Raw genomic sequence first — 21,624 nt, forward strand, 5'->3', positions numbered from 1 at the left:
GAAAATACCCCTAATTCGATATTGTATTTTTTGTTTTTCCATTTATAATGGACATAAGCATCAAAACGTCATGCAACTCAATATACAATGAGAGGAGATCCAGTTTTCTGCTACTTTGTCTTTGTAACTGCCAGTTGATCCCATAATCCACTTGGTAGAATGCTTCATTATTTTCTCTAGCACTTTTAGACTGTTCTTGTTGTGTTACAGCTGATCCGTACACGACCAAGTTACCTGCTCCGTCTGACTAGTTGGTGAAGGAAGTACAGATGTTTCGCCTTTTACCCCTTTTTTTCAATCTCATTTTGGTTTCCCCAAAAGTTTACGCTCCTCACTTATTAAGTATTAACTATTATATAGAATATGGATCTTTTTCGTGTCTCCCCCACGCAGTTTAGTGGATGCATTTTATGTGCCCCCCTCCCACCACCACCACCATTATATTTTGATATGATGATATACTATGTAATGGTGGCACGTGCTCGGTAACTGGGGGTGAAAAGGACTGGGCGCATAACCGGAGAGGATCCGCTTTTTGATTCTTATTATCCAAATATAACTCCGTTTCGCCTCTGCCCATTAGCATGCAGCAACATTAAAACAAGGTAATCTAATAAACACTTAATGCACACTGCAGTTAAGCTTCCTTCCTGTGTGCAATCTGAAGACAAGGTCAGTTATATACCAACAATCTTGTGAGGCATTTTGTCAATGGTTCGTTCTCGCTGTAGATGAATTCGAACAATTAACGAGCACGTGCGATTATTGTCATCATCATTGCAACTTTATCATCCTACCGCAGAACAATTATCGACACAAATTTGAGACAACAAACACAACACGGGGAACCACGCAAGAACATAATGCCATGGGACCGGAGGACTTAACGCCTTAATTCGTCATTATCAATTCGGGCGAGAACATTAGGCTCCTTCCCATTATAGACACCTCTATCCAATTGCGGCTAGACGCTAGCCTACCCATTACGGTAATTATATCATAATTGTGGGACTAGTAATTTCTTGGGGGTCTATAATGGGAAAGAGCCAAATACTCTAGAACAATTGATCGGTTCGGGAATGTTGAGTTTGATAAAGCGGGAGACACGAAACTCCCTTTTCAAAGGGGAAGACCTCACGCGGTTTATAGTTAAATTATCAACCAGTGGGTTTGCCAGAAATGTGGCCAAGGTCAACGAAGCTTACACTCAGTTCTGGAAGACATTGCCCAATACAAGGAACAAGATTGACCTGGTTGCAAAGTGGGGCTCACCCGATGACCCTTTGGAGAAAAAGTGGACAGAGTTAGCACTGTATGCAAATGACATGTATAATTTGGTTGTGGATTTCAAAGAGTTGGCAGACAAATTAGAAGACAACTTAAAACGAGAGGTTGGTCGCTTTAGCTGATAATCTTCATAAATTTCACATTGTCTAGAGTCTATATACCGACGGCAAGCTAGGCTCGTTCGCAATATAGACCCCGCAAAAGTTGGTCCAACCATTATGGCAAAATTACTGTAATTTGTGGTTCTAAATTTCTAATTCTCTATGCTTGGCGGTTTATAACGGGGATGACTTCTAAGTTGTACCACCAATCAGCAATGGCAGCTCCAACCTGAAGACCACCTCAGAAAATTATCAAATAGCAACTTTACATGTGTTAATATGTTACATGTTAATATATGACCTGCAAATATCAATCTTCATATTTACCATTTGTTGCCCCACTGGTTGAATAAGGGGTGTCTCCATTATCCTCCAAAATCAGTGAGCATATAAATGCCCCCCCCCCCCCCCCCAAATACCGTATATACTATAATGAGGGTGCGATGTGCAATAGGTAGGGAGAGGGCAATAACGGAAGCGATCCGATCTTTAATTGAATCAATGCAAGATCAATAGGTTTAGCAGTTAAGGAAAACCTAAAATGACCAACGTACTTTCAGAACAAAAAATCGTTCCCAAATTACAAATGTTTTGTTATATAGTACAGTAATATGCAAAAAAATTATCACGAGCGCCCGCGGGGGGCGGGGGGGGGGGGTAAATAGACCAATTTTCTTCCCAAAATTATGTAGAACGCCATAAATTAAGTTTACAGAAAAATCTTAGAACTCCAGCTCATCTCTGTGCAAGTCACAATTGGTGGTTTAAAATACTAACCAGTGCTACAAACGGCCTTTAAATGTTTTGGGGCAAGAGTTTTTTCTTACAAGATTCTTGCAAGTTTTGAATCATCTTGCAACAATCTTACAAGAATTGAATGCGCTCATCACTAGGGTGAATAAAAGCAACATGCAATATACAGTAATTATACCAGTCTGTTTTCGGCTCTTTTATAGTAATATAAAAAGTAGCGATTAAAAATTTCTGGTCTTTCCCAAAAAAGCGCCCCGCCTTCCCAGCTTAGTGTTCCTATAGGACCCAAAATCAAGGAAAACATACCTTAATGTGGTAGTATAATTTCCTGGAGTGCTATAATGTTAAAGAATCAAGAATTCCACGGAGTAAAATTTCGACTTCCAATCTGTCAAAACTCAACATGTAATTTTGCACTAACGATCACATATAAACTCAATTCTTACAAAAAATTTGACATCAAGCAAAACAAATAATGCAAATCGGATCTTTTCCATTTCTGCCCCCGCAGCTTAGTGGGTGCATACCATTTGCACCCCCCAGACTCACGTGCCATATTTTTACATGATTTACTATGTAATGGCACGTGCTCTGTAATTGGGGGGAGCATAACGTACTGTGGGGGGGGCACAAACGGAAAAGATACTACAAATCTTTTTTTATTGAATATTTATTATTACTATTATTATTGGTTTACGTACCATTTAAAATCTCAAAAGTGTCTCAAAAATAAAAATGATAAATTTTGAGTTTTCGCAGGAATAAAACTTTAGATGGTATAAGTTTCAACTGAAAAGAGCTTATTTCACATAACAACGGCAAACGTCTTCCAAAATTAGAGAGAAATTTGATAACAAAAAGTTTGGCAGACCATAATAAAGCTAACTAAGGTAGTCAACACGGGATAACAATAAAAGTCTAATTAACTCAATTAGGACTGATGTTTTAAGTTGATCTCGATTTGACCACACTTTACGGAGATAATAAAATCAGTACCAACAAACAAAGTTAACCTGTCATTGCAGAGTAAGTTGACAACCAACATAACCTAGAACTTTTTTCTGACTTTTACCTGTTCAGTGTAGTCGACATTTTCTGGCAGACGTAAAAGACCATGTTTAACAATTTTACATTTGCAAATAATCATATACTCTCTCATCCGCATTCAATTTTAATTTTACATTGCTGAAACCAACACTGAATCGAGGTCAAAATATAATCAAACTTGCATTGGCTGAGGGTCGAATCGAATACAAAATAAAGAACCGTATCATCTGTGTCGAAAAAAAATTATTATCAGTTCTTTCAGCTTATCTTCTGAAGGCAGCATGTAACAGGGAAAAATCTAAAGGACCAAGAACCGACCCTTGTTGCAGAACCGTATTAACTGTAACATAACCAGAAAGACATCCATTTATGATAATTTGATGCGAACGATTCGAAAGACATTTTCATGAACAGTAAAATGCAAACCAATCCTTTTCGCTATATCTCAAAAAAAAACTGATGATCAATGAAATCAAACGCTGCGGACAAGTCTAATCAAATATACATCACGGAAAGCGACTAGCCCAGATAACAAAGAAGCTCATTAAAGATATTCACAAGGCCGCCTCCGATGAGTGCGATCAACAATAAGCGCTCTGATACTTGCTCGTTAGATTATTAGATTCCAGATACAAAATAATTTGCTCAAAACAACTCTTTGTAACTTTGACACGAATCTTAGATTTGTCACAGGGCGAAAACTCAACAATTCAGGGATCAAGATTACATTTCTTTATGAGCGGCCCGACGACACCCTGTTTGAATTGATTTGGGAAGTACCCTGTTTGGCGGGTAAAATTAGTTAACGCAATGAAGTAGTCCGGAGAACTTATCTAAACACATTTATATAACCTAGTTGGCATTACATCACTAGGTGCCGTAGTGTTCACAATTTTTGGTAGAAGTAAATGCAAATCGCTCACTAAAAAGCTGAAGTCTCCAGGATAGTTGTATGTGAATAATTCAATTACAGACCATTCGTTTGAGGTAGTGAAACTAACACGGTTTTTATTTTCTTAACAATGAAAGCATCAAACATCAATGCTAAACATTCAGGTTTCCCTAGTGACTGCGGCAAGACAAAATTATTTTTTCCTAAGAGTTTCTGCAGCAAAGAATACCTAACACGCTTATTTTCACTAGCGACATACTTTGCATGGTGTTCACTATTCGTTTTTTGGCAAATAGCTCAAAATATTCCAAAACTGAATTAAGAAACCGGTTATTGGCTTGAGAATTTCCATTCTTTTGGTAAGCTTTCTCAAACTTTCTTCTCGATCTTTTCATCGTTCTTAGCTCATCGTCAAAGAAAGGGCACGTATGATTTCGCACATATTTAGTTTTCAGAGTACAGTTCTCATCAATATAATTTACTTCGCTCATTTTCAGGATCATCTCTGTCGATCAGAGCAACAATTTATGTAAATGGAGAATGTAGGCGTGAGGCACACAATGCTCTGGACTATTAAGCACAGAATCCAATTGTTTAGTATGTTGAATTGGGTCTTTCCCATCACAGCCCCCTTATGGTATCATTACGGTAATGCGAAGTCATACGTTATATGCCCACTAAGCGAGGGCTATAAAATCATGGAGGACGCGTTTATTTGACTCCAAACTACTCCAATTATGAAACTGGCCTACTTCAAAACCTGTTGGCATGCCAGAGCTAACTTCAGTAGTTTATATCTAAGAAATGCCTGATTGGCAGTAATTTCTGACACTTCTGATCTATTGCGTTTTGTAAAGCTGTAACCTATTGCGAAGCTGTAACCTGAGCGGAGCTATATTGCGGTGCTCTTGGTTTTTTACAATTCAAAGAATTTAAATTGTATTGGGGCGCTGTGTTTTTTTCAAGATGTGTTCACACATTTTTTCAATGACTTTGATCTTTCAAAACGGGATAAACAGGTAAAGCCCAGCGGACAGTAAGTTTCATTAGAGGCCCAAAGTGGGCTTTAGTAGTCCTTCAAATGCTTAGAGTGGTGCAGCTGCTGGGATGGCCTTAAATTAAGCTTAAAAGGTCATTTGAGTTTTTGGGCTCAAAATGGTGCAATTTTTCATGTTTTTTTGTGCTTTTATTGAGTTTTTTTTTGTTTGATTAGTCTGAGATTGAAGTTTTTAAAAGTTGATGAAAGCCTTTTGCGAGACAAAATTATTTTTTATGACTATTTTATGAGCGATATGTTTTGGTACTACAAACAAACACGCAAAATGATACTAATTTTTGTGCATTTTTTTCATGTTTTTTGAAAAATTTTTGTCATTTTTGTAATTTTCCAGCTTCAGGGGTCAGGAAATCTCCCTTAAGGTTTGATCATACGGCACTGCGTAGTTTCTAGTACCAATGGATTGGTGTTCAACATCTTAATGTCTCAAATTTTAGCATTCTTTTGATAAAATCTGCAATTTTTTTTAAGGTTTCCTTAAGTTTTTGTCAATTTTGGATATTTGTCCATTCTCAAGTGTCAGAAAACTTATTCCACGTTCTGATAAAAAGTTACTGCGTGGTTTTTAGTTTCAATGGATTTTTTATTTCTCATCAATTTAACTTTTCTACTTATAGAATTTATTTGATAAAATTTGTTTTTTTTTTCAAGTTTTTTTCAAAATATTTGTCTTATTTATTTTTTCTTGCCTCAGTAGCCAGGTAACATTATCCAGGGTTTGATAGTATGTTATTAAATAGTTGCTAGGGGTCAATTGATTCTCAAGTGTCAGAAAACTTATTCCAAGGTCTGATAAAAGTTACTGCATGGTTGCTAGTTTCAATGGAATTGTTTATTTACAACAATTTAACCTTTCGAATTTTATGAATTTTTTTTTATAAAATTTGCTATTTTTGTTTAAGTTTTTTCAAACATTTGTTTTATTCCGTTTTTCTTGCCTCAGTAGCCAGGTAACCTCATTCAGGGTTTGATAGTTTCTTTTTTTAATAGTTGCTAGGGGCAATTGAATGATTTTCAACATTTTAATGGAACAAATTTCTATTTTTTGAAATTTGAAATTTTTTCCAAAAATTATTTCTCATCGATCGTTGAGCGAATGAAATTTTTAAAGCTTAGAATTGGGTAAATGGATAGCCTCTAGAGACACAGATATGATTCTCAGGATATGGTTATCATGATTTTCAGCAGCACTTCAAAATTTGCTTCAAGGGCCAATGAATTTTTTCAGGTTTTGCAGATATAATACTGGACCCATTTGTGAAACAAAAATGGTTTTGAAATTATTTTTCAAATAGGTATATTTAAAGGGATTAGTTTTTGCCTTAGAGGTAAAAGCTTCAAGAGTTTCAGCAATAAGTATATTTTTGTTTAGTTTGTTTGTTTTAGTTTCTTAATTTTTTTGAGATGATTTTGTTTGTTCCTTAGCTGGCATTGTTCAATTGATCTGCTGGTCGCGTAGACTACTTCTACGTTTTTCATTCAATTCTTTGAATTGTTTTTCAGGGCTTGTCCTGCTATGTTTAATTGCTCTTGAGCGTAGTTCATAGCAATTATTGTAAACGTGTGTGTCTTTTTTATGCAAAATTTTCGCTTGACAATTTTGACTTTTCGAGTGACTTTTACGCCCTTGACTTTTTGCATTTCGCGTGATCTAATATTCTCCCTCAATTACAATTTCAAGCAGCTGAACTCAATTGGCTGCAATTTAATACTAAAAGTCAAATGAAAAGTGCGCCGAAACTGGTGTCATTTTTCACTTAAATCTTAATAGTGGTATAAGTTAACCTCTAATGTGATTATTTGAAGCCCACTATAGAACTTCTTAGTCCCATTTAGGCTCCCACTCCCCTCCCTCCCTCCTCCCCCCCCCCCCCCCCCCGACTGAAGCAGGCTGCAATTGATTAGAGCTCCCACTAGTCGTTCAAGAGCAATTCTTCCGACGTTTAGTCGGTTATGTTTTTGTTTCGTCGTCTGACGCTCTTTTTCGTTTTACATTTGTTCACACAGCGAAGCTGAAAAAGTCAAATTTTCTGATTGACTTCTTCCTCTCACTAACGGCGTATCATTAGTGTTATTAGAATTTGATCGTACGTTACTTACCTCACTCAAGAAAATGACTTTTGCACTTTAAAAATTAGGTTTAATTTTGGATTAGTTTAAGCTCAAAGGAACACATATGGGCAGTAAAGGTCCTTAATAAAAGGCTGCTGCAGAATGAATTTTAACAAGCTTTATTGATTTATCGCTGAATGTTTTTACCTAGCTTTTTGAGCCGAGTCGATTTTTTTTCAATTTAGATCTGTATCTGTTTCTATCTCTATTATACGGCACGCGGGTCTATTCTTTCGAAGCTCGTCCGGTGCCGGCTATAATTCTTTTCCTTTTGAATATGAGGAGTTTCATTCTTAGGTTCTGCTAAACATTTGGGCGGTTGGCAAAATTTTTTAAAGTTTTCAAATGTTCCCCAAGACCACATATCTGTTTGTAGCGTTTACTAAGCATCAAGATTGCCGAGGAAAAATTGGGCGCACAAATACCTTTTCGTAATGCGCACAAGCTGCCAATCAATCGGTATTATTAAGTTCAGATCGCTAATGTACAGAAAGAGCCAGGGGCCGAGTATTGTAGGGGCCACGAAAAAACTCTGTTTGAGCATCTCAAATTATAGTCAAGTAACACTTCGAAAAACTGCGCAAAATTCTCTACTTAAAACCTTTCTGGAACATAAAGCTGTAATTTTTGAAGCTCGAAATGAACAAGGAGAGCTTTTCAAAACTCTCGTGGCCAAAAGAGAAAAATAAGATCCCAGAAATTTAATATGAATTATTTCAAACATTCTCTTTTACACTATGGTACCAAAAAGCTACGGACAGCATGATTTCTGCTTTTAAAGCATGATTCGTGCTTCATAAGCATGATTTACGCTAAGACGTGAAAAAAGGCGTAAAATTCAGAAGTTTTAAGAGAAAATTCATTCTCCTTTTCTCCGCTTAAACAGAAAAGATGGTTCAACCGCTTTGTTCTTTCACCGTTTGCCAGTTGTTACCCTACGAGATGTCGGATTTTCTTGGTCTGAAATACAACTTGCTCAAGTCAAGATTATCGACATTTTTTTCCAAGAAAACGAGTGGAAGGTACTGGAATGGCCAGCATACAGTCCCGATCTGAATCCTATTGAAAATTTATGCGCCGTTTTGAAGCACCGATTACGAAAACAGTTTTTTTGGGAAAATTTAGAAGAAAAAGTGTCAGAAATCTAAAACGAAATTGACCCAGATACCATTAGAAACCTGTATGAAAACTATACAAACCGTCTACTAGACGTCAAAAAAACTAAAGATGTAATGACGCGTTATTAGAGAACAAAATCTGAACTGAAAATGTTATATTATTTGATGTATGTATTGCTTTCTAAAAAATCTTTAGCTGTACGTAGCTTTTTGGTACCATAGTGTATCTTGTATCTTTTATTTCATCTTTTTCCACTGGTCCATTTCTAATTGATGGGTACAAAATTCTAATTTGCTTGCAATATGTACTCCCTCAGCTTTTCCCTAGTACAATAGAATAGTTTTTATGGCATTTCTGGTTCCATTTATATATGGTTCATTATATTCCATATCAAACACCTTGATAGTTTGGCTGAGTCCAATTTAAAAACCCATAGTATTCGAAGTCGTCCTTGTTATCGAGGACGTCTAGAAAAATTTGAATCGATTGGAAAGAAATTTTGTATACTGTTACCTATCAGTAACCGCAGAAAAAAGCCCCGTTATATCTTCTTTAAATTTTCAGGGAGGTAACCAAGACGCAGCTAAGAGGCTAGTGAGACTAGCAGCAGTTAGCAAGGCTGTGGTTGACATACATTACTGCATAGTGATGGAATTTCAATTCTGTCATGACAAAATCACAAACAACCGCCCTCGTCCAGCTAAGGAACTGGCTGATGTGTTGAAGAACCACTTTAGCATCAGTCACTTACGTGGAATTGCATCAATAGAAACCATGGAGCAGTACACCATAGGCATCTGTTTCCTTCCCCTATTAACTAAACAAGGAGCATTGGTAATATGCGTTTGCATATAAGGTTATAACCAGTAAAACAAAAAAATTCATTTCAAAGGTTACAACCAATGGCTCTAATTTTTCCTGAAAGCTGCGGTGAAAAATCATTACTGAAAACTGACTTCTTATAATTTAACACCGGAGACAATCGAACATTAATTAAATTTTACCAGATGAACACAAGGAGCACAAGTTTGCTCAACTTTCCAAAGAATTGCCACTGTTTTCATGAACCACTACTGCATTCAAGCTCAAAACCAAATTGCTATTAAAGAAACGATAATTTGATGTGGAGAGGCGTTTTTAAGTAAAAAATCAATTGACGGGGACAAGGATATAGGAAAAACAGCACACACCAAAACATCAGTAGTTTAAATTTCTAGCCAAAGAGAAGTTTTCAATCAATTTTGAACCCACAATTCGTAATTCAATTCATAACTCCTAACAATGAAGCTCGGTAATGTGCGTTTGCACATAATGTTTCGACCCCACTCATCTTCATTTTTAACTTAATTTTCTACAAAATGAGGAAGAGATAAAAAATAACATATCGTTCAAAAAAACACTAAATGAATAAAATGATCTACCTTAGAGGGCCGATGAGACCTCTCATTAATGTGACGACCAGAAAAGACGTCGATAAAAATCAAAGAATTGCAAATATTAATTACTCGTCCGACAACCAAAAAAAAACAATTAATAGCCAAATCAAAATGGCATGAGATAAAAACTATGCTAAAAAGTGATGAACCTTTATTTCATTAGAAAAAAATTATGGGACTTTTCCTCAATGCGACTTGGTAACAAGACAAAAAGAAAAGAGCAAAAGGGCGAAGTTTTTTTTAAAAACGTTGCTTTTTTGAAAAAAACTAATGTCAAACTTATTTAAAAACATTTATCAACTGAACTCATTGAGAGACTATTTAGTACTTTCATAGAAAGTAAAGAACTTTCATTATCCAGGATATGCAATACGACTGAAAAAAAGAACTAAAAATACAGGCTAAAAAAATTCAGAATTTGCACAAAATTGGTGTCCCAGCCAATCAAACATTAAGCTGTTCACTATGAACACTAAAAAAAAGTGTGAAACGAAAACAAAAAGCTAAAAAATGTGTAAAGATGCAAAAACCACAAATATTTTTTGAAAACACCAGAACAAAGACCATATGAGGAAAATAAAAACGTTATGATGAGCAAAATTTAGCTCACCAGACAATGTCAGTGACATGTCTACTGAGATTCTAAGCTACAAATAAACAGAAACAAGATTGGCACAGCTCTAAAATCCATTGTCTTTTTAAAAACAAACTTTCAAAATTCATAAGAAATAAGTTTTCAACAAATAGAATAGACAGTTTATCTTGCAACTTCTTCGAAATTTAATTGCGCCTGTTATTGGTGAGACTGAGTCATAGGACTATACAAAAAGAACAAATACAAGCGGAATTTTTTTCAAAAAAAATCACAAACAATTGGAAATCATTGTTGAAGCCATTAAATTAATAAGATATTTACCACCAGAAACTTTTAATTTCACTCGCGTCTCCCTTGAACATTATCAAGTCTCTTTGCAAAAGGATTAATTCAAAATGACAGCAGTAAGAACCACAAACATTGAAAAGTATCTAAGACTCACAAAAATCTTCTGAAACATATTGTCGAAGCCCTAACGAAATCAGTCAAAACGTTTAATCACAAGAGAAAATAAAGTTTGGTTCAACAAAAAAATAACGAAAATATCTCAGTAAAGGGACCAAGTTACAAAATGAAACAAAATCGTAAAAAACGATATGACAAAACCAGATCAAAAAAAATTTGAATACTTTAATTTTCTTGAACCAAAATTAATTGAAAGTCAATAGAACCAGTAGCTATATACCGATATCAGTTAATAATTTCATTTATGTATGTATAGTTGGCCATTGAGACATTTAATTACCAAATATATGGCATGCGACAACCAAAAATAACAAATACAGGGGAAAAATACAGGGGAAAATAATTTCTGCGAGAACGGTGTCGCAGACCTTAAAACAATAAGTTTCAAAAACAATATATATGTTCAGTTGCGATTTTTAAACGCCTTTTTCGTTCGGATTTTTCAGTAATGTCACAGATTACAAAAGAAACAAAAAAGAACAGCAAAAATGGGCAATTATGCACAAAAATGATAAAACTTTGTATGAAAAACTCGTAGTAGCAAAATGAAGAAGCCGTTTTTTTAAAAACCCATAAAGATTAGTTGGTATCGTATACGAAAGAACCTCGTTTGACCTTTGTGTATGGAGAGTAAGCGAAAAGTTGACAGAAAAGCCAGAAAAGACACTATATCTACATTCAACCTCAATATAATGAAAATGGGAGCTGCCATTAAGTGAGCCGTGAATTGAAAAATTTGTCAGTAATAAACATTAAAAAACAGTAAAAGCAAAATATTTTGAAAAAAGGCAGCTCAAAAACAAATATTAAAGACTTCTGATTATAAATATCAAAAACCACCCAATTGTTCCAAATGTTTGCGAATGTTAAAAATATTTGAAAAATCAAAAAAACAATCATGCATTTTGTGTAATTAGTGAGTAAAATTTGCAAAACGGCAAAATTTTAATTAAAGAGGACTTTTAAAGGGCGCCGAATTTCAACTAGCTCCTGGAATTTACGGAGATTGTGTCAGCGGTTTCTAGGTCTCTACTTCCGGCAAACTTAAACAAAATGGACTAAAAAGCATATTTTGAGCCATTTTTGCTTGTATGATATTTTGAGTTTGTATGATATAATTCTGAATGAAAATTCTTGAATTATTATATTTCAGTTTCGCTATAAAAATTCAAAAATTTTAGCCAAAAATAACTGCAATCAAACAATTCAACAACGCTCGTCTATCACTAACGGTAACAAGTAGCAAGAACATTAAAAATTTTAACATATTTTGGATTATTATAGCAAAATTGTGCCGAATTTCAGCAAAAATTACGGAAAAACTGAATAAAAACAGTCGAATATTCACAAAACTGTTAACTTCGATAGCTCCCTGTAAAAAAAACGAAATTCTAGGATGCACGTGCTTTCTAATGATACCACTAAAAACTCTCTACGATGAATATATCGATCGGCCACAATTGACTGAACCAAAAAAAAACCATTTGAGTATAAAGTTCCTCCCTCCCCACTAAAGTGGGGGTCGGAACAATAAATGAAGTGAAGGGTTTAAAGAAAATTACAATTCGAAAATTTCAAAATTGATAAAAGCTCAAGCTTGATGCGATTTTGGACATTAACGAGCTATACTGAAATTGATAACGAGTGAAGTTAACGAACGCTTGTCATTCGTATCAATTGTATTTGTTTTTTGAAGCTCGATAGCGGAAACAAATAAGATATTTGTGGATATATTTTATAAATAGATGTGATACAATTTGTTTAACCTAAGATAATGGCCTCGGAAACATTAAAAGTTCCTTAGTTCTTTTAAAGAGCTGGAATAAAAAGTCCTTAGCCTATATAAACTTGTGTTTAAACAAAGGTATGCAAACTTTTAATGATTGAAAAAGCGAATGAAGTGAATTTCAACTCAACAAAATCTCACAAATTTAGAACAAATTTTCGCAGAAATTTCTCAATCTGTGGTTACTTAAATGACAAACGTCTCTGGATAGAAACCAGATAAAAACATATTTTGCTACACCTTTTGCTCACTTATCAATATTATTTTAGGATTCCCCCGGAGGAGCTGGTGATTTTTTTCTTCCTATAGAAAATAATTTTATAATATCATGAAATTGCATTTATAATGCACATATTGCACAATCCAAGCATTGCTTGTATGATATATTTCTGGATGAAAACTGGAAAAACATGTTTTCCTAAAATTGTTTGCTCAAATTTGTTTTATGCTGACCCGGAGGAGCTGCTGAATCATTTTTTCTAACAGAAAATGTTTTTAAAATATCAATATTGCGCTTTCAAAGTTTAAGAGTTGTTTCAAGAGTTGTTATTTTCGAGCGGGAAAATTAAAAATTTAATAAGATCGATCCATTATTTCAGGAGCTTTTCAATGGTACCAACTTTGCATCCCTCTGCAAATTATATAGATCGGCCAAAATTAACTGTAAAAAAACAAGGCCAGCAAAGTTCCTAACTAATCCCAAAATAATTTTTTTAAAAAAATCAGCGGCAAACAATTCATCAACAGAGCTGGGAAAATTCTGGTCATTCGCATTGCATTTCTTGTACTCGTATGAGAGTGGAATTGCGATGTACTCCGTTGCCGTTGAATCTGATTCTCTTCGTTTCATGTCAAAAATTACACTTTCATTTAAGTCCAGTTTAATTGATAAAAGTTGACATAAAAGTACGATTAATCCTCAGATCTTAAGTACAAAAAAGCTTCAGCAACACTATAAGGAAACAGTTCGTCCGAACTACAGATCAGGAATGGTTTTTCTCAAACTTTCAATCAACGCCAATAGTCAAAGAATTTATCGACAAGTCAGAGAAAACCATGCTATTCAAAGGCGCAAGCTCCAACGTCAAAATAAGTCAAATTGCTTATTTCTATACATTCAGTGTGTTTATAAAAGACCTGCTTAATATATCCGATTTTCCCAACAACTGTCGAGGTCTTTTCGAAGACTTAAGAATTTGCTTCCAAATTGTTTGCACGTTGCTGGACCGTAACCGACGAGTGAGGAAGATTTCGAAGTCAGATGGCGGTTCTGACTTCCCAATGAGACTGTGCAAGAAAATGGAACAACTTAAGAGCAAGATCTCATCCAACCGAGTCGCAGAGGAAATGCCCAGTATTAGACATCAGAACTACGTTTCACACTGTGGCTTAAAGGCACCTGTTTCCTTTATACAAATTTCAAATTGGGTGAAAAGAAGGTAGGGTACTATGGACAAGTTTTAATGGGCAGAAGAGAACAGACAGATATTTGTTAAACTTTTCATCAAACAAGCAATTGTATGCAAGTCGTATAAGGAAGCTCTAGCTACTGGTGTAAAATAATATCAATAAGCTTGATTAATTGCTCTCAAACGAAGTTTGAAGCAATTGTATTAGTCCTGTGATCTTTTAATGCAATTTTCTGCTTGATCGAGTCCTCGTCTGACCCTTTTAACGTTTGTTCTCATATCGGAATAAACAGGCAAACCTCGGAGGGCATTAAGTCGCTGAGCAGCTGTCTTAGAGCTTTATTAGTCTCTAAATGTTCAGTTCACCGAAGCTGCTAAGACAAATTAATGGGGGTTTGGCTATTCGCCCGACGTTAGTCAGTTATGTTTAATGTGTAAGTAGGCGGTTTATTTCAATGATACTGACAAGGAACCAGGACTAATTACAGAAACCAATAGACACAATAATCGGAGAAGGTAAACAGCAAGTGGAAATACGAGCAGCTTTAATCCTGGTTGACAACGGAATGATAGTTATAAATATGGGCAGTGACCATTATAAGAATAACTTCGATTCATTTATGCGGGAAATTGAGCCGGAGAAAAGTAGTCCCAATGCGCCACAAAACAGAGCAGAGCCATATTTTTTCTTGCCTTTCCCCTTTCACGTGAGAGCACGAGGCAGCAACAGTTTGACATTGACAGACATCTGTGGGGTTCGGGGTTCATTTCACAAGAAGCCTCAGGGTCCTATCAATATTGTGTTTCCTGAGGAGTCACCAGAAGTTGGCAGAAGAATCGTAAGTACGCATCCGTCTTTATAAAAGCTAAAAATCGTTGTCTTTGAAAGTCCAGCTTAGTGGACATGAAAAAGAACCTAAGCCCTTTCACTGTAAAAAAATTCAACTTATTGTCCCAAATATGTTTGTCTAGTTTGCGTTGGAAATGCTTATTACAAAATTGATTGCTCTCAAACGAAGCTGGTAGCATTTAAATTAGTCCTGTGGTCTTTTTTAATGCGATTTTCCGCTTGACCGATTTTCCGTCTCACCCTTTTAACCTTTCGTCTTCAAAAATAGGATAAACAGCTAAAGCCCGGAGGGCATTAAGTGCCGAGCAGCTCTCTTAGAGCCTTACTAGTCTCTAAGTACGCGATTCACCGATACTGTTTTGAGGAGACAATTTCATGGTGGTGTAAGGGTTGTTCTTGATCTCAAAAGTTTGACCCCCCCCCCCAAGTCATCCTCAACCCTCCCCCGTCCACACGCCTCCACCTGGTGAAGGGGGTGGGTCAGTCATCCCCCCCCCCCAACACTCCCCCGTCCACAATCTTCCACCTGCCGATTTGGTACCCCCTTTCGTCCAAACCTCCCAACCCTACCCCCCCCCCCCCCGCGTGACACCTCCCTTAATGGTAGCATCAACAAATTATTAAAATTTGATTTAGAAAACTTTCGTTTCACATCACTTTTGATACTAAGATCGACTGACTACTCAGCGGTTCCTGAAAACTCTCACTTTTACAAAAGAACTCAAAGTATAATGAAAAAATTAGCGCGAAGATAACCAGACATAAGCCAAAAAAAAACTGTTGAGGTCCGCTATTTAAGGAAATGGTCCAAAACTAAAAACAAAAAATTGCGATTCATAAGGACTGAGATTAAAGAGTAAACATCGACTCTGATTTCAAAATATCCTTATTTTCAAATAAAATTTTAAACACTAATAACTTTCAAGTAATAGATCCTATAAATATAACGTTTAGATTACCTCTATTCAGTTTCAGTTAGACTTTACATTCTCAATTTAGACTTGAAGTGAGTGCAGAAGTCATTTTATTGAGTGAAGTAAGCCGTGTATTCTCAAAAAACTTATCACTTGCTTCTTACTAAAATCTATATAGAAGGAAGTAACGAGGCAGTAACAAATGATATCACGCGCAAAAATTCAGCAGCGCAGTGAAAGAAGCAACCAAAAAAATAGAGAAGACGACGATCTGAAAAACAAAGCTGAAAGCGACTCGAAGTGTCAGGACTTCCCGAACAACCAAAACATCACTCCCGCCAACTAATATTTTTCGTAGGGAGAAACCGCTATTTACCGCACCACAGTTAATTTAGAGAGACGAAACAAAAAAATACACAGAAGAAATTCCCACTCAATACACAGAGAAAACAAACTGAAATCTTCAAAACGTAAAATATATTGTTAGGTCATCTGTTAATCTTGAAAAAAATTATCCGAATTTTTACACGGTACCTAAAATGCTTTAAAAATTACACGACACGAATTAGCCAGTCACGAACTAACCAGTCTTCAAAATTTTGCTCAGCGATCCAGACATAAAGCTAAAGCATAGGGACGATTAAAATCTAAGATCTGAATTTGAGACAAAAGGATACCAAGAAGCAACAGAATTTCGTTATCGCGTCACTGTATTACTAACTAAACTTTTATTTATAAGGAACTGCCAAATGAAACGGATCAAAATTTAAAACAAAACTCAATGATTACAATAACCTAGCGACCAGAAAATTCTCAGAAAATTAACAAAAATCGTAATAGTAAGTCGATAAGCTCAATATATTATTTCAAACTAGTTACACTGATACACTAATAATTTAAATTACATGCGTTGTATTTTATTAAAAACTCATAAATGCAAAGCAAAAAAACTTAAGGTTTCGACAACTGTTCATCAAAGATATTTGACAAAAACATTTACAGACATGTGGAAATTACGGATACTTCATCAAAAAAATGAAAATTTAAAAAAGTACAAATAATTAAATCAAAAAATAAAGTACAAAAGAATTTCATTATGTCGCCTTAGAGCTTCAGCAAATTTACTTAGCCATTCCTGTCAAATTAGACCATTAAGAACTCTATTCAAAAGTTCGAAAAACTTTAATTTGCCAGAAATATTTTTTAAAAAAAGGTTAAACAGCCATTATCAAAAAAAAATTTCATTGAACTCGAAACAGATAGCGCCAAAAAGTATCATTTTACTAAAAACAAGACAGTACAATCCTTTATAACGCAGAGAGGGACTTACTCTAGTAAACCGAACCAACATCGAATGCAAAAGATAAGAAAACGAGACAAAAGAGTCATTTTAATTTGAGCAACAAAAAATTGAGCTTAAAATCTAGCATCTCACGCAATTAGCATAGCTATTCCTCGTATAACATAAATCAGCACTGACTGTGCTGATCCATTGAAGGATAAAAGCAATCCTGTGGATTGAATACCTCGGTTATCAGATAGAACAGCAATCCTCTTCAGCTTCCTTCTCACTATCCCTGAAACCCCTATGAAAAACTCAAACCCCACTAACATTCAAACAACCCCTCAATCGAAGAATTCTGGTGCAAAGTATTTGCACTTCCTGACTTCAGCTGCCGTCATTACTTCGCCACATGATATTAGTCTGGCTTGCAGCTGAGATGTGACGGTCACGTCCAGGGCTGCTGGCTGACACCCCAGCAGGCAAGAAGATATCACCTGGCCAGGAGTTGTGGTCAACAATTTCTTCCGTGCGAACATAGGATAAACTGGCAGAAACTATATTCCAATACTTACGATCATAGCGGAAATGATATCGCCTCAACAGTCCCAAAAGAACACAGACACCAAATGTATACAGTCAGCAAATCTAGAATTGCTGATAGACTGAAACACCAATCTATACTTTAGGCAGCTCGAAACTCACTTGGCGGAGATATATGCCAAGGAAAGGAAAAGGTGGTTTGTGCCCCCCCCCAGCTTAGTGGGTGCATATTATTTGCACCCCCTAGATGCACGTGCCATAATTTTATATAATTAACTATATAATAGCACGTGCTGTGGGGGACGCATAACGTACTGGGCGCACAAACGGAAAAGATCCGAAAATGCGATGCAGCCAACCACGCTCCTGATTGACTCAGAGAGAGCGAGAGCAAGCAATTTGAGCTTCTTGCTGGTAGGAGCAAGAAGCAAAGTCCTGAAGAAGCAAGACTTACTTCGAAGTATTACATTGAAAAAGCAAACTAAAGGCAGCGTCATCTAAGGCTTCTTGGATTTTGCGTTGTCATTTGCGAAGATTCTGTATTACTCAAACTTTTGACAGCTTACGAAATCATCCTTTTCAATCGCATTTTCCCGCTAACAAATCTAATAGGTACTACGACGGAGATAGTGCGCCAGTCAATGCAGCTCTTTTTTGGTCAGCTGCTCATCAAAAACCTACACACGTTTTAATGATTGGGGGAAGAAATTGATAAAAATTTTTCACTTAGTAAAGAACTAATTAAAGTTTCCAAAAGATGTCCGTTGTAGGTTTTCAACTGTTTCTAGGCCGTTGTTAACTTGATTGCAGGTGCAGTTACGCAGCTGCGGTTAAACAATCATAGGAGCGTCTACACCGTTTCGCAGAAAGCCCAACAAACATTGTGGTTAAAATTAGATGAACTGAGTTCTCATAAAGCGCTATCTTCGTCAACGAGTTTCTCTAAAACCAATGCTGTGTAAGTTGGCGAATTAATGACAGCTCCTAGTACTTCGCAACCTTTAGCTGTTGTCAACAATTGTAGTTATATCAATAATTGACCAAAGTTTACACTTGTTTACTGAGCACCAGAAAAGTTCTATCGAGGTGAAAAATTCAATGCTTCGCAGAAATCCAGCTTTCTTTTACTATAAATAGTGTCATCGTTCACGTACCGGCATTCACGTTTACTATCAATTGCACTAAGGAGCGGCCAAAGGGTAAATGAAAGCAAAAAAAGGGTACCAAAGGATCACCGTGTTGTACTCCTGATTGACTGGATACTGTGATTACTTCATCAAAATGTAGTCGGCCACATTTGGATTAACATTAACTTGACTCAGCAGCTACAATCGGCAACAAAGTGTTCGCAGAAAGCAACGTAATTAACCCATTGATAGAGTAGAAGGCGTTCTTGGAATCAACTAGCAAAAATCCACTGGACCGAGATCTTCAATTTTTTAAAGGTGATTCCTGTGGAATGAACGATACCCTCAGCCCATCAAAAATGTTTGCTCCTATTTGTCTGAGAAAAACTTTCAACAGATCTTGAGGTTGCCTCTTTTACACTGCATCTCAATACTCAATACGAGCCTCCTGCCGACTTCAAACAATTGGCCGTACACCGGCTTTCTTCTTCAAATGCAAAAATAGATAGTTTTGAAAAAAACTGAAATTTCATGAAACTGGTAAGCTTCATTACTAAAATCGTCTTAGTGATCTCCAAGTTGTTCCTCTTGGGGATGAAACTGTTCAAGTGCTTTCCGAGTTTGCTTGCTGTCAAAAGGAATTCTGTCCGCGGACAAAAATTGCTGCACGACAAAACAGAAGTTGATGGCAGAACTTTTTCCCACAACCTTCTAGTTCCACAATAGAATCAGTTCAAGCTTTCTTTGACTGCTTTATCGATGCAGCTCGATGCCACAGCCTCGTAGAGTCCTCGTGGATTGAACCTGTTTGACATGTTATTGTCCTGCGGTTGTTTGTGTTTTTATCACACCTATTTGATGCACGTGGAGGCATTTACTCATAATAAACATTTTTTCCCGTTATTATCCAATCGGTTTGAGCTTTAGAGCCTTCAAAAAGTCCTGACAACGATTCGGACCATCTTAAAAGGAACTTCAAAGGCACGTACCGAAGTGTTTGTTTTTTTTCGCCAATTGGTTTCCATATGATGGAACAAAATAGACTCCTGACCAATCCTTCTCTAACTCAACTTTTTTCGCTCCCTGAAATAAATGGTCTATTCCTGCATCTACGTCCAGTGATATCAATTCAACACTTGACAAAGAGTAATGAACTGAGTAGACCTAGATGAAATTTGAAAACATCCATTTGTCGTAATTGACTCCCCACAACAGTTTTAGTCTGTTATTTTCTACAGAATGACTTCAAGTCAGAAAAAAACGATACTCTTTTGACAGGAACTTGAAAGTACATATGATTGTCATCAAGTGTCATGTTAATCATAAGCTCTGCGGACACTGTTGTCATACGTCCCACCATACGACCTGAGCTGGTCGTATGGTGGAACATATGACAACAGTATCCGCAGAGCTTATGATAAATATGACACTTCATGACAATCATATGTACTTTCAAACTTTCCATATGTTGGGTTAAACATCTTAATTTTTGCGCAAATATGAGTAACGCACCTGATGAGGAACGACCTTTTGTTTTGCCATCCTTTCTCCTAGTCTCTGATCACTCACGACGTAACGGTTTGAAAACGTGTTTGAGAAATCTCCCTGTGATAAGTGTGTCGACACACTCAAACATAGCTGTGATAGATTGGCAGATAGTAGCCAGTAATTCAGCATAAAAAATTCAATACAGGGTCAATCAAAAATACTGCAAAAATATTTTCAAAACTCGTGTTCTATTTTAGAATCATCTTGAACAGATGTCCGGACGATTCACTTTAGTAAGATTCACGTTTTCTCATAGCTGTACTTTCAAGTAGAGATCTCTAACGTTCCTCAATTGAAAATTTCTCCCCTGCTGAAAGTGCAGCTCAAATGGAAGATCGCAAGCTGCATTTATACAAGTGCGTTGTTATGTTTTCAAAATTGCAGTAGAAAAATGGTAAAATCCATTTTTATGAATTTGAATAGTAGCCGCAAAGACCAAAGTTATGGTATGCGTGTTAAACGCTTTATTTGAGTAAAATTTGTGTCTTGAGTGGACTGAAGTTGATGGACCTCCTTTGATGCCTCATATATTTTATAACAATCAATCTGGCATTTACAATTTGCCTAATTTATTTTTATTGGCCCCTTTTAATTCATTAAGAAGCGGCTAATAACGACAGGCTTTGGCAATAGAACGACAGTTTAAGGGTATTTTTTGTTCAATCGTTCAAATGTTTATTCAATAGGTGTCAGAAGAATCGGATGCCTCGAGAGACCAATGGATGGGATGGATCCAAGCAGCAATGCTTCTCAGAGCACGCGAAGTCACCAAAGTATGCGCGTTTATGCCTTACAGGGGCGACTTTCGAACAAATATGCCAGCGAGGTTGGACCTGAGCAACTCCCAGATCGAGTTTGTGACAAACAAGTGGATAGAAGATTGCAGTCAGTTGTTTGGAATCAAACGTCGAGGCGCTTTTCTCTATCCTGGATACCGGAGCGACCATTTGAGAGACACGTACGATCCACAGAACACTGACTTTCAAAGACGCAAATGGTTCCACGAGGACTTCGAGACTTGGATTCTTATGTTTGAAGATCTCAACAAGTTAGAATGTGACGGTCAGTTAGAGGCCGTCAAACCTAATTTCCATTAACCAAGTAACAAAATTGAAATAACTTTCTTCTCTTAACCTTTTGTATGACCGACCATTACTAGTTTCAAACTAAAAAGAAAGCAAATAATCTTAAAATCTACCCGCTGCTATTTGAAACCTTTGATGATGTCAATAACTTAAAAAAAAATGACGACTCTTCTACCGAAAAAAAATCGTTTTACCTAACTCACTCATTAGTAGAAA

General features: G+C 36.3%; 1 protein-coding gene across 2 annotated transcripts; it reads left to right on the top strand.

Moving 5' to 3' along the window:
• Positions 1-650: 650 nt before the first annotated feature.
• LOC142336256 (uncharacterized) lies at positions 651-21,471 on the top strand. Of its 2 annotated transcripts, none has more exons than XM_075384948.1 (6): positions 651-927; positions 1,060-1,391; positions 8,933-9,161; positions 13,633-14,049; positions 14,552-14,898; positions 21,010-21,471. In XM_075384948.1, exons 2-6 carry the CDS (start codon positions 1,080-1,082, stop codon positions 21,418-21,420), a joined length of 1,716 nt encoding a protein of 571 aa, XP_075241063.1. In that variant the 5' UTR covers positions 651-927; positions 1,060-1,079; the 3' UTR covers positions 21,421-21,471. The 2 variants fall into 2 exon arrangements, with proteins under 2 accessions (XP_075241063.1, XP_075241062.1); XM_075384947.1 differs by having other exon boundaries at positions 653-914.
• The last annotated feature ends 153 nt before the right edge of the window (positions 21,472-21,624 follow it).

Source organism: Convolutriloba macropyga, chromosome 3, assembly GCF_964194025.1.
Source record: "Convolutriloba macropyga chromosome 3, txConMacr16.3, whole genome shotgun sequence".
Lineage (NCBI taxonomy): Eukaryota > Metazoa > Xenacoelomorpha > Acoela > Convolutidae > Convolutriloba > Convolutriloba macropyga.

Bases quoted from the DNA above. Each gene is read 5' to 3' on its own strand.
- LOC142336256 (XM_075384948.1), top strand. From the start codon at position 1,080: ATGTTGAGTTTGATAAAGCGGGAGACACGAAACTCCCTTTTCAAAGGG. The intron at 9,162-13,632 runs GCATCTGTTTCC...TCCGAACTACAG, and splicing joins CATGGAGCAGTACACCATAG to ATCAGGAATGGTTTTTCTCA. The intron at 14,050-14,551 runs CTGTTTCCTTTA...AATTACAGAAAC, and splicing joins ACACTGTGGCTTAAAGGCAC to CAATAGACACAATAATCGGA.